The following is a 13184-nucleotide window of genomic DNA, read 5'->3' on the forward strand; positions in this document are numbered from 1 at the left end:
CCATATTATTGCTAGCAGAAAACATTAAAGATACTTTTATTTCAGCAGTTATCAAATCAGGAATCATTGCATTTCTTCATTGTTGAAGTTGGCAAGTCTCATTTAACATCTGGAGGAAGACCAACAAACCCCCCAGCCAGAGTCAATAATGATGTTATAAAGACAATGTTATAAAGTATCCTGAAAGTAGGTGGCAGGATAAAGAGTTAAACAAGGAATTAAAATAACTACTATTAACTAAATGACATAGAAAAGTATATGAGTCTGTTGAATTATTTTACATGTTTCCACGTTAAAATAATTACTGTTTTGAAATAGAGGTGCATTTTATGATACTGGTGTGGCTTCTGCTGTGCTATTGGCTGTGTTAAGTCTTTGAGCAACTAAATCTTTCCAAAACTTCTTCAATGCTAAAGTTTGTAGTGCTTAATAAGTGGTGTTCCTTTTCACAATCTTTGATCCATGGGACTTTACTGTAAACATTTAACAACTTTTTTTTATACCCAGGCAAATTGTATGGCCTTTTAAAATTGGCCCTAAACATAAAAACCAAGATTTGTGCCATTTACAATTATAATTTTATTGCTTTACAGTAAAAGCCTGTAAAGTCAGGGATTTATTTTTATTTTGGGTAGTTCTGAAACAACTCTATACATAAGTAATTAGGGCTTCTAATTTTATACTGTACTGTAACTTGTAGCAAGTAGTAATGTTAATGGAAATAGAATCTCGACTTGATAAGCAGAATGATCATGCAGAGACAGTATTTAAATACTATCAGCATCACTTGGGTTTAAAAAGAACTACAATTTAGACAGTTTTTACAAACCAGCAAAGCTATTAAAAGCCTCTAATAAAAAACTATGCTCTTATTTTTTTCAGCTAATACTAATTACTGATAATACATGCTTATGTTTGTCATTCATTATAGGGAGCTGTACCAATCAGTGGATGACTGAGTCTCAAGCACTTACAGATGTAAATTAACTATTAGTTTTTTTCTTTTTTACTTAAGTGAGTCATAATGGAAAGCAGCACTAGGTCATAAAAATCTTTTCTCTTAAATGCTAATGAAATTTCTCCATTCTCTCCATTAGGAGACTCTTCTTATTGATAATTTGTAGCCTTCTCTTTTGTTCTTGGTTGTAATGAAAGCTGGGTACAGAAAAAACCTGAACTATGAGAATGCTTGAGTTATTGTCTTCTGTTTGCTTACCCTATAAAATTATCCTACCGTTCAAAAACTATACAAGATCAAAAGAGCATAAATCAGCTTCTGAATTACAAAGTGACTCTTGCTTTATTAATTTATATAGCTTCAAAAGTTATTTTTTTCTAGTAAGGTGGTAACATTAAAATTTTATAACATCAAATAACTTGGCATCAAAACTATCACTTTCTTTTTACTTCATTATAAATATTTCCTTTGTAAAATCGACAAATATAATTTTTTTCAGTCCTTTACGTCCTTTTTCAAACACTATACTGTGTTGTATATTGTACAACTTAAAATGTTAAAGTTTGTAACAGAATAATTTCACAATTTTAACACCTCTCTTAGTCTTGTTTTATGGCTCAATTAAGGTTTTCAGTTGCTTTTAAAATTTGTGTTTGTGCTCTGATTTCTTATTTAAAGTACTACCAATGTACAAGCAGTTGGCAAAACTATTTGCACTAGAGTGTTTGTGCAGAAACTCAGTGATCTTGAATTCCAAATCAAATAATGTAAGTGCCACTTCCCTTTCCATGTCTTCAGTTTTTGAGACAACTTTGGAAGTTTATGACATTTTATTAATTCAGAAGAACCTTTAGGAAAACAATTGCTAATAGCTAATATATAAGCAACTGAACTTGACAAGTTGCGTGTCCCTGAGTTAGCATATGCAGACTTTGGAAGAAATATCTCCATGGCTCTGAACAGAGTGTAGGCTGGACACTGGGTAATTTATGATGTATATAGTTTGCATACTGTATTACTCATCAAATGGTTTAATGTTGAGTTAGAAAAAAAAGCAAACCTCCCCCTTGAACTAAGTGAATAGTTACCCAGAGATTGTTGATAGAGAAGGAAAAACCTGCTTTTATTTAAGGCTTCCCCTGTTGCCTCTAATAGATGACAAAGCAAAGTCCATCTCTGTTCTTCCTAGCTCCCCACAAATCAGTAGATTTAAGCAGAGGCTGGGAGCAGTGTCTTTCATTTACTTTAATTTCCTCCCTGACCTTGCTTCTGAAGCATTTATAGCCTAAGGCCTGATATACACTTTTTGCTAGTCTAGTAATGTTTGTAAGGAGTCTGATTGTTTTTTCAGCATTTTATGCTGGCAAAAGCCCTAGTTTAGATGCATTCATATGAGTAAAAAGTGCTTTTTATTGGTATAGCTTACTCAATTTGGGGAACATCAATAAGCTATATTGGCAGAAGGCAGACAAGGTTCCTTGGGTGAATCTGATATCTTTTATTAGACCAACCCAGTGGCTGGGCTGGTATGCATACAAGACAGGTAGTCAGTGAAAATGTAGATTGAGGAGTCAATGGGTGAGAGACAGGCAGGGGGGTGGGCGGGAGAGAGAGAAAGGGGATGAAAGTGGAGAGATACCTGGGGAGTCAGATGTCAGGCAGGTTATAAGTTTGCTTAATAACTATTCTCCAACCATTTGGGTTAGTCTAATAAAAGATATCAGATTCACCCAAGGAACCTTGTCTGCCTATGTCTTTAGACCAACACAGCTACAACCTACACCCCTGCATATTGGCAGAAGCACTCTTACCTTCTTCCTGTGCGCACAGGAGGTCATCTGTCAGTTGTGTGGTCAAAGTCCCTGCTATGTGGCACCACATAGGCAGATCCCTTGTAAGACAAGGCACAGGTGGATACGACAGAGGGGTGAGAGTGAAAGAATCCATCCTTCCTACTCATAGCCTTGTTTTTTGTTTGACTCCATTGATTTTAGCCAGTCTGCAAGATTCTATAATCTGTGATATTACCAATAAAACTGGATTTCTCTGTATTCAGAAAAATTTACTACATTTTTCTTTCTAACACACAGGGTGCATGTCTACACGTGCTCTTACATGCATCTAAACTTAATGCGTGTTAGTCTAATGTACATTAAGGCTATTTAGCTGTGCGTCTACACATGCATGCACTAATGCGCATTAAGGCAGTTGTGTGGACTGACATGGGACTAAAGTTAGTCCCAAGTCAATGGGCACATTTCATTAATGTGCATTAGCACATCTACATGTTCACTAATGTGATTTAATCTGCTCTATACAGGTATCAAATTGAGGCTCAAATAGCCTTAAATTGCCATTTTAAGGCACATTAAGGGCATGCACGTGTAGACACAAGCCCTAAATGCGCCTTAAATTGGTCTAATGCACATTAAATGCGCACATGTAGACACGCCCAGTATTTCTGACGTAGTAAGCCTGTGTTATTCCATTTCCAAATATTATGAGTTATAATCAGCCTTCGTAAATAGTTTGTCTAAGAATTTTCACTTTACTGCTTATTGTTTGCCAAGTTTTTTTTGGTATTAATTGTACCACCCCTTTTTTGTTAGAGTGAATGTTTTGTGTCTGAAGGTTAGAAGAGGCTGACTATGCTGGAAGTGACTGCAGTGCCTTTTGATTATTCATGGACAGTAATAGAAGGCACTTAAAAAGAACAATGAAATTGCTTATTTTTGTGATGGGCCATCTGTTGAATTGTTTTGTGCAACAATCACACAATAGTATCTATGTCATATCATTCTATTTTCAACAGCAGCTGATTATGTATAGTTGGCTACTTGTCTTTATTTCTAAAGTCCCATGACCATTTAAAGTCACCTCTCCGAACCTTTGCTACAAAGGTAATAGAAATGTAAAACAGCCGGTGTGTATTTTCTTTATCTATCTTCTGTTATTTCATGTTGCTTCTAATTAATTAGGCCTCTTAAATGTTTAGGTCTGTTTTCTGTGGCTCCCACCTGTAGTTTTATAATAGAAGTTAACATGGAATCATTTAGCAACTGGTAAAGAAATGATGGGGTTCTGTAATAAAGAGCAGACAAGTTTTAAAAGACTGTCATGCATTCTCTGCTTATTAATTATCCCCTTTATTTTTCCCCAAGCAATAATTAGAATCCTTCTCCAAGGATTTTACTAACAAGCCTTTTTTTTTTTTTTTTTTTTAACTATGAAGCCATTTGCAGATCTATACAGCAGAAGCTGAAAGCAGGATAAAACAAATGTGTTGTCTTCCACAGGTCACTGACATCGCTGATGCCATGATTCTGAAACAGCTTTTTGAAAATCTGTTCCAGAATGGGGTGGTTGTTGTGGCAACATCCAACAGGCCACCGGAAGGTAAAACCAGATGCATTGCTAGCATTATTCAATGCCTCTTATAGAAGTCAGTTTGTATTTATTCAACTTTTAATGCTGACAAAATCTGTAGTGTTTTTTGAGAATCTCATACTTTCGCTATACAATACAGACCCCTCCTGGTTTTTTTCCCTTTATCTGGAAGAAAGGGTGCATTTGGAGTCCTGACTTCAGCTCTTCTCACCTGACTATCAATCTTTTTCTACATCTACAACCTCTTGAAGTGATTTATATTTCACCCCCCGCCCCCCCCGCCCTTCCCCCCCCAAACCAAGAGCTGGGAGTTTGGTGATGTGGGAAGAGTAGAAGAGGGGTGAAAAGCTATCTCATGATTGGGTAGGCAAAAAAGCAGGAGCCAGAGCATGGATCACAAAGGAAGGAAGTAATTTCTTCCTCCCTCAGTTTTGGCAACCTGGGAGTTCATGTTACTTTTTTCTTGGGGGGGGGGGGGTGTTCAACCTACTGAGCTGACTTTGCCTGCCTTGGGGTCATTTTCTGGCAACTGAGAAGTCCAGATTATGAACAAAAGCTTATATATGTTTATAAAGTTGGCCTGTTTATGAACACAGTTAAACCTCAAAATCTGGAAAGATTTATTCAAGTAAGATAAGGGAATCTTATTTTTGTTGCTAAATGACACTTTTAAAACCACAGTGTTAATAACATAAGTTTTGAATTGTTTAGCACTGTTTTTTAATTAATTTTTTTTTTTTTTTATTCAAGTGACAGCAAAAGGCTTTAAAAATTCTGTTTTCTTATAAGAGAATTGCCAAAGTTTTTGGACTTAAAAAAGAGAAAAATTCTATATTTGAATGAGGCAAAATAGTGTTTAAATGTTATAATTGGAATGTTGCATAGCATTTGCTTGTTCCTTGCTTGACCAATTATGAATTATAGCAAGGGAATAATTAACGCAACTTGAGATGTACACAAAAAGAATCATGCACTAGTTCAGTTTCGGGAGTCATTTTTAAGAGCATAGCTTTAAACAATCTAAATTCAGGGGTGATAAAATAGTGAGTTTGGCTTTGGTCCCACCTCTTTATCCTTTTAAATAAATCTGAACAACTGGTTGGGTTCTGTCATTTATCTGCTTTTGTACATTTCTTCAGTGGTATAGAAGGCCACAAAGAATCTGCAACTGCATGGGGTATATTTAGTTTGCACTTGCAGTTTCCAGTAAGGATTATGATCATGGTGTGGAGTTGTGGTGCTATTAGATGGGGCAAACCATAGCACCCCTTCCTTCTCTGTACATGGAATCAATCCTGCCATCTAAAGACACGTCTGAAATAAAATCCTTGTCCATGATGTAGTGTGGCATTAATACACTGCATTATTCTCATTAAAGTACCAAAGTTTAGTAGTTCTGCATTTCTTTTCCCCTCCTTATGGATACAGAAACACAAGGTGGCACCTTAGCTAAAGGGAAAACTGACCCTGTTGATTGGCTAAGTGCCACAGTTAATAAAGTTACACAAACTGCTGTTCTGGAGTGTGAGGGGGAAACACTGAATGTACATTGGGGGAAGAGTAAAGCTGGGATTCCAAAAACCTCCATTTCCCACACCTGCCTTGCTCTCCCAAAATAGAAAAATAGTAGAGTGAAAACAAGGCAACTAGTGCTCATTAACTAGAGGAACTAGTACAGGTAGGTTTATCATACTCAAACAGCATGTTTAAAATACTACTAGATGGAAAGCAGTTCTTAATATTCACTGGTTTCCCCAAGTAAGCTTGCACTCACTTGTTTCTTATTTTTAAAAATTATGCATTGACATAATTGTTAGCCATGTACCATTTTCACTTTTAGGTCTGTATACAAAATTTGCTGTTGACTAGGATGCAGAATTTACTACTCTGCTGATTGTTCGGGCATGCCACCTTGTGTCTGTACCATTACACGTTAGTACATCTCATAAAACAATGAAGCCCAACCTGGCTGTAACCCATATAAGCATGACTGCAACATACACTTGAATAAAAATCTAATGTAGTCTCATCCTTTAGTGGAAGTTTGTGACTGGTGCCTGTTTTTTTCTATTGACTTGCCCTGTTAACAGGTGTTGGGTCCTTGCAAAAAGATGGCAACAGTATTAATAAAATGGAATAGCTCATTCTTAGTAATACATAGTACAGCTTTTAAAGTGAAAACTTCACTATAATAAAATATTTATTCTCTCCCTGTAGTGATTTTTCCAGAAAAGGCATTTTAGTTAAAGTTATATAATGCTGTTTAACTGATTATATTTATTATTTTATATATTCTCTCAAAATGCAGATACATATTGCATTATAAAATATTTTAATTTTTGCAGTATTTAGTGAAAATTTGAAGGATTATGTACTTTGTAATTTTATTTATGTAAAAATCACATTTCCTTGACTTGAAAAATAATAGATGTGTTTAGAATTACTAGAAGATAGAAAAGTAATCCCAATAAACAGAATTACAGCATCAACACTGAAACTTGGCATTATAGTATTTCATTTGTAGTACAAATCCTTTTCCAAATCTTTAAAACTAAGCATGTATATAGTTTGTCTGAATAGCTGCACTGACTGATTATCAATATTTCCAGTTCTTTATGTGCTTATTTATTCAGAGGCTTTTCTATACCTCTCTTTTGCCAAAATTAATTTATTTCTCATTAGAGATTGAAATCTAATTATACTGAATTCCATTTGTCTGTCTTATTTTTTTAAGAACCTAATGAATTTCATACAGCAAAAGAATAGAAGTCAATTTTAGCTTCCTTTATTTCTTTTCTCTTCCTTTATCTCTCCATCAGCATAGAGCTTCACTTACCAGACTAAAAGACAAGCTGACATTAATATGAAGACTAAGTGACAAAGCTAATGCATGTTTTCTCTTTCAGACCTCTATAAAAATGGGCTTCAGAGAGCCAACTTTGTACCATTTATTGCTGTTTTGAAGGTAAGGAAAGTCACTTGTTGAATGGTTTTCATTTTTGTCTGCCCAGTTGATAAATGTGGGTTTGTACAGGATTTCAGGGAAAAAACCTAATTATTATAGGTTTAAAGCAAAATTAATATGAGCAGCTAGAATTGTTCATTGGTAATGTTGTCTATGTTAATAGAACACCCGAGTGCCTAACAGGGAATATTTAACTTCCAGAAACACCCCTCTAGAATGGATTTGTTTGGACAGCATTGTATTACTGCTGTGTATGTATGTGTTGTGACTATAATTCCTGTAGTTACAGAGAGATGCTCCATGAGCCAGATCTGAATCTGTCAGGCTACAGAAAGTTCTGTGCTATGGCCTCTGCAGAAGGCAGGGCTCTCTGGCCCTGCTGGCTGTGGCCATCAGTGGTGGCAGGCCTTCAGGCCCCTCACAGCTGCTGGACCACATGCTACCACTGGGCCTGCCATCACCGCAGCTGCTGTAGCAGCCGCCTCTGCCCTGGGCTGGATCCAGCCTGTGAGAAGCTTTGTGGTCCAGGTTCTGCCCTGGGCCCCAAGTGAGTTTGACACCCCTGCTATACTGTTAAGCAGATATTGCTGCCATGCTTTCCTTTTACCAGAAATTTTTTTTTTTTTAGAAGTCTTCATGTATACAAAGATGTTACTTATGTGATTACTATGCAGTTTAGCAAAAAAACCTCAAACAACTGAAGGAGTAGTATTTTATAATACTCTACAGTAAATTATTTTTTTCAAGCAGTTTTACTAGCCCTATATGTGTGTAATTCCACTGTTTGCTTTTAGTTTTCACTTTAAACTCTGCAGTCCCATTAGCTCAAATCCTGTAACAACATGGCTTTCCCCTTTTAAGGCTGAGAGGGAGTGTCAGTAAAGCTTAACTAACAGACCTCACTGTTGGTTCGGCATTTTCCATAACAGGCTGTTAGAGAATACCCAGGAGAGGGACAGGTTCCTGAAGTAGACTCAGGAACAGGGGGATAGAAGAGAGAAGGAGCTTCTGGCACTGGTACCCCAAAGTGGACAGAGGAATGGTTTTATTTGATATTTTGTTTTTTCCAAATGTCAGAGGATAAAACAGCCCTCCAAAAGGACCAGGGAGTTGGGGGCAGTCTTGGCCATGGAGAGAGGCCATGAGTTTATATTCTTTCTCTTTTTCCTGTGCCTCTGTCTCCCTTTATCTTCTCTTACCTTGTATGTGTTTCTATTCCACTTTCTTCCCCTGATTTGTCTCATTCCCTGATGGAGCTCCTGAGTTCCTGTCCTGCTAGTGGGCACCATTAGCCAGATTCATTCCTTTGTTTCTAGGTTCTTCTTTCCACTTACGGTCATAATAAAACAGCTAGTTTGAGTATGAGAGTTGTTGCCATGTGTTCATCCAGCTCTGCAGGCTGCTAGCAAGTGTTCCCTGAACCACAATTTGAAAATCATTCTGAGACACTATTATCACTTTAATTGTTGGGTATAATAGTTTTGCTTTTTACTTGGAGGCAGTCTCTTTTCTTTTCAGATTATTAGGTCTCCCACCCTCTTTAAAAATTCAAGTCAGTTTTACTGTCAGTGTGAATTTTCTCCTGTATCAATGGCTGGCTGAGTGGGTATTACTGAGTGTCTGTGTAATGGGAATAGCAAGTGGACATATGTTTTGAAGCAAGCTCCCTATAGTCTTTGCACTGTGGTACAATAAACTGGAAATTCTGAAATGGCTTCATTTAAATTAAAAAGTAGGGTATTGAGCTAAATATCAGTAATATAATTGGTACAGTAGCATCTGGCATTAATCTTGGTTCCATGGCATCAGCTTGCAACTCTGGTATTGTGGGTTCAGATCTCTGCTTTGCAATAGATTTTCTGTGTGATCTTTTTTAAGTCATACTAGCTTCTCCGCCTCAGTTTCCTATTTGTGAAACGGGTAACAATACTTCCTTGCTTCATAAATACTTGAAAGATTGTGAGGCAAGATTCTTTGGGTAGATGTGATATCTTTTATTAGGCTAACTAGCCACTTATCTGATATGAGCTATATAAGTAACTGAGATCAACAAGGGAAAGGGAAATTGGAGGTTTTAGTATCTATGGATCAGCAGAAACAGTTTGGGATTGTGGTATAAATATATTAGTTTGATGTTCTTTCTAAAAAGATAAGCAGTGTAACAGTTAATACTGGTAGTACTTTCACTGACATGCAAAGAATTGTACAACTGAAGTTTAGTGAGAATAATTGCATAAGCCCCTTTGAAGATCCCATTTAATGTTGACATTTCAGTTTAATATCTCATTGAGGTGAATGTGGAAATCCTGTATTGTTGAAACTACTGTTGCATGCTATGTACAGATGCAGGCAGGCAACTGTTGCATTTGGTTTATGTTAAATTTCTGTAAACTCTTTATAAAAAATAAGAGTATAAAAGTTTAGATTCTCATACATAATTCTGTTCTTAGCAGTTTATTCTAAAGCACATTTTCTTGTCCTACAAGATAGAGGACAATTTCAAGTGTGTTATTTTCCTGAAATGCCACTCTGTGCTCAGTCTTCATTACTGGAAACTCTTGTTTATCTTGCCATTTATCTGTCTGTGTCTTCCTCTGTTTCATTCTTTCTAAGCAGTTTATTCTTTTCTTTGTTTTAATAGCTGGGTTAAAGAATCCAAGCTTAGCTTTTCCTTTTTGCCAGGAGAAAAATAATTAAATGTGGGCTTCATGTCTTTTAAACCAAATAAAGATACATATGCATAGCCTTGCATGTAGAATGCAGAAAGATACTGCAATTGCTTCTTTTTAAATTAGTTTGGAGGGTAATTTTTGTTTTCTCTGATCTACATGTTTTCTAGTCTTACATACCAGTGTAATTAAATCCATCTTTAACGTCAGTTTAACAAAGGTTACTTATAAATAATGCTGTTTTTTCCTAATGTGAAGCCTTAAATGTAGATCATATGAGACTTATCTGGAACTGCTACTTTGACCTTAATAACATCATGAATGGTAATGACAAGTTGCACAGAAAACCACCTTCAAAGGTTATCTTAAATAGAGCAACACAGTTCGAAGTTGTAAAATTTAACTGTTTGGTTTCTCTAGTTATTTATTCTGCTGATTTTTGTCTTCCCAAAGGCAAGTAAGTATGTATGCAAACTATCATTTTAGCTTCGTACTTTTTCACACTAAAGATATTATGGAATCTTTTAATTATCTCTTTGGTGTTCACCTTATTTGTGTGTAAAGTTTCAGAAAGTGCAAAAAACAAAATCCAAAATATTGTCTTTTTTTTCTCTGAAGTTTTTTATGAAAAAGTAACCATATGGAAATGTGGATATCTGTAATGGTCTCAGCCCCTATTTTATCTTCAGAGCCTGCAAGACCCCTGTTACTAATCTTCACCAGGTTCCTTGACTTTTTTTGTATTTCAGAAATGTCATAAGAAAAATGCACTCAGCTGAGAATGTATGATTTGTCTTCAGGACATTTTCTGTTGTATTAACCCCTTTTTCTAGACTGTACACACCTCCTCCAGCCCTTTATAGTCTGCTAAGATTCAAGTGTTGGGCTTGTTTGCCATCATGAGGTGGCAATAATTATCTTGAAACATAACCATAAGGTTTTAACACCTTGAGCCTAGGGCAGCTCAATGGAAGAGACTTGAATTCCCTATCTGAAAGAGGTGCACTGATACTTTGGTCTGATATTGGATCGGCACCAATATAAAGAAAATTTTCTGTATCAGAAATCATCCCAATGGGGCCAATAATTTGTCAGATAAACGCCCGTGCGTGCGCGCAGCCACAGTGCAGCACGTATGCAGCAAGGAGCAGAGCCGGCAGCATGGAGAGCTGCATGCAGCTGATAAGTCTGGTGTGGAAGAAGGGGAAGGGTGTGTGGGGAGGCAGACCAAAGCCTCTGAGATGAGGGAGGGGGTAGGGTTGGGGCAGGGGCTGCCCAGCTGGGGCAAGGGCCAGAACAGGCCATGGAATGTGGAGAGGGAAGGGAAGAGAGGAGAGGGACGGCTCCTGCTGCTGCGCATGGCTCGTCTGGTGCTTGTCTGGCAGCTTCCACCAGTGCTCCCACCACTCGTCTGCGGGGCACGTGCCCCCGATCTGCGTGAGGCAGGGTGTGCTGGGGCTGGGCTTTTTCCAGCTGGGTAGATCTGGGAGCACCCCCCCCCCCCCCCAATACCTTTCTGGACAAGCTGTGGGAGCTGTCAGACAAGCTGCACGCAGTGGCGGGAACTGCCATCCCCTTCCCGCTCCCCTGCAATGAGCAGCGCCTCCATCCCACGCCCTCCCTGGCCCCAGCCCACAGCTGCAGCTTGTCCCATGCCATTCAGATCCAGGGGGCACACCCTTGCCCCCCTGCTCCCTGGACAAGCTGCTTGCAGCTCTGTCCCGGATCCCTCCCCGCCCTGCCTGCCCCAGCCCCATTCTGTCCCTCACGGCAGGGGCCTTGATCTGCCCTCCTCCACACACTCCTTCCCGCCCCTTCCACCACACCAGACTTACCAGCTGGATGGAGCTCTTCAAGCTGCACGGCTGCATAGTGGAAATTGGATCAGTATCAGCTGATATGCCTCCTTAAAAATTGGCTATCAGTATCAGCCAAAAAAATCTATGTCGGTGCACCCCTACTATCTGAGGTCTTTGGGAATGCTGATCAGTGAAGGGAAAGTCTACTACATTTATGAAGAGAGCAGGAATAGCAGTATAGTCAATGCTGATCCCAAATACCCTGATAGCAGCAATGATATGATAAGTAATCTCCCTCACCTATGGGTGGCCAAGAGAACTCGACTTTGCTTTTCAGATCTACATTTTACCATGTTCATCTGCACTTTTCCCTTTTGTCTTTTAGGTTGTATTAATGAAGTGTTCATATTTTAAATTACTTTTTGTAATGCACACACAGACCTGAATCAGTTTATGTAGGGTGAGCAAGAAAACACACTAGCTGTGGCTGAAACTTTTCAGGGTGGATTATAAAGGGATTTGTTTTTTACTAGTGGGCTTGTTTTCCTGTAGTGGAAAACAAGTTAAAATCAGATCTTGATGCTTTTAGAGTTGATCATAAAACAGAAGTCTTTGTGCAAATACAAAAGTAGCTGCAGAAAGGCCAAACCAGCCTATTTTTTTAATGATACAAACTCAGAAGGAGAGCTGAGTATAATGTATTGGTATTAATTATGTTTCTTGCCCAATGTATGTTAGAGGTGAGAGCATGAGGAATACCCAGATAGATGTCAGTAATACTTAAGCTGATGTATTTAGTTTCATGGCAGTCATAATAGGTTCTTGCATTGTTTTGAAATTAGATGAAAATGAAGCATGGGAATTACCCGGTATTAATGTATTTCCTCATCTTGCCCCTCTGGTAGGTATGTTAAAGAAAAGAATGTAGGCAAATATTCATATAGACTTGTAATGTACAACCAATCAGACATCTGCTTCAGTTCAAACCATTTTAGAAGTAGTGACTCACAGATATAATATGTTATGTTGATATCAATCAACAATTGCACGTTGATATAATTTTTTTTTCCTGGTATGAACAGTTAATGTAACACCTCTAGTTTAGGGGCCTTTATTGTAAACATAGATGGAAGTCTTTTTTTTCTTATTGGCAAATGTTTCTCAGCAGGCAAAGCATACTCGCTTCTTGCTGTCACCTTAGCTTTGCTCTCAGAGGCTGTGTCCACATGATCAAAGGTGTGTATTTGCAACATCACAAATACTAGCAGCACATTTGTGCTGTAGTGTACACCCCTGCACATGTGCTTTGCAGTGGGACACATTGTCCCACTGATCCATGTGCTGCAGGTGGGGCTGGCTGAGAAGCAGCATGTGGAGACGGGGAAGCAGGCAACCGAGGGCTACCC

The 13184-nt window shown here is 38.1% G+C and overlaps 1 protein-coding gene across 1 annotated transcript in view; it reads left to right on the top strand.

Moving 5' to 3' along the window:
* AFG1L (AFG1 like ATPase) overlaps positions 1–13184 on the top strand; it is a 112347-nt gene that overhangs the window by 32423 nt on the left and 66740 nt on the right. Inside the window, exons 6-7 of the mRNA XM_006258518.4 lie at positions 4255–4354; positions 7252–7310. Of these exons, the coding sequence (XP_006258580.3) occupies positions 4255–4354; positions 7252–7310 (159 nt within the window). The remainder of the gene's footprint in view (positions 1–4254; positions 4355–7251; positions 7311–13184) is intronic.

The sequence above is a fragment of the Alligator mississippiensis genome, chromosome 1 (genome assembly GCF_030867095.1).
Source record: "Alligator mississippiensis isolate rAllMis1 chromosome 1, rAllMis1, whole genome shotgun sequence".
NCBI classification, from domain to species: Eukaryota; Metazoa; Chordata; order Crocodylia; family Alligatoridae; genus Alligator; species Alligator mississippiensis.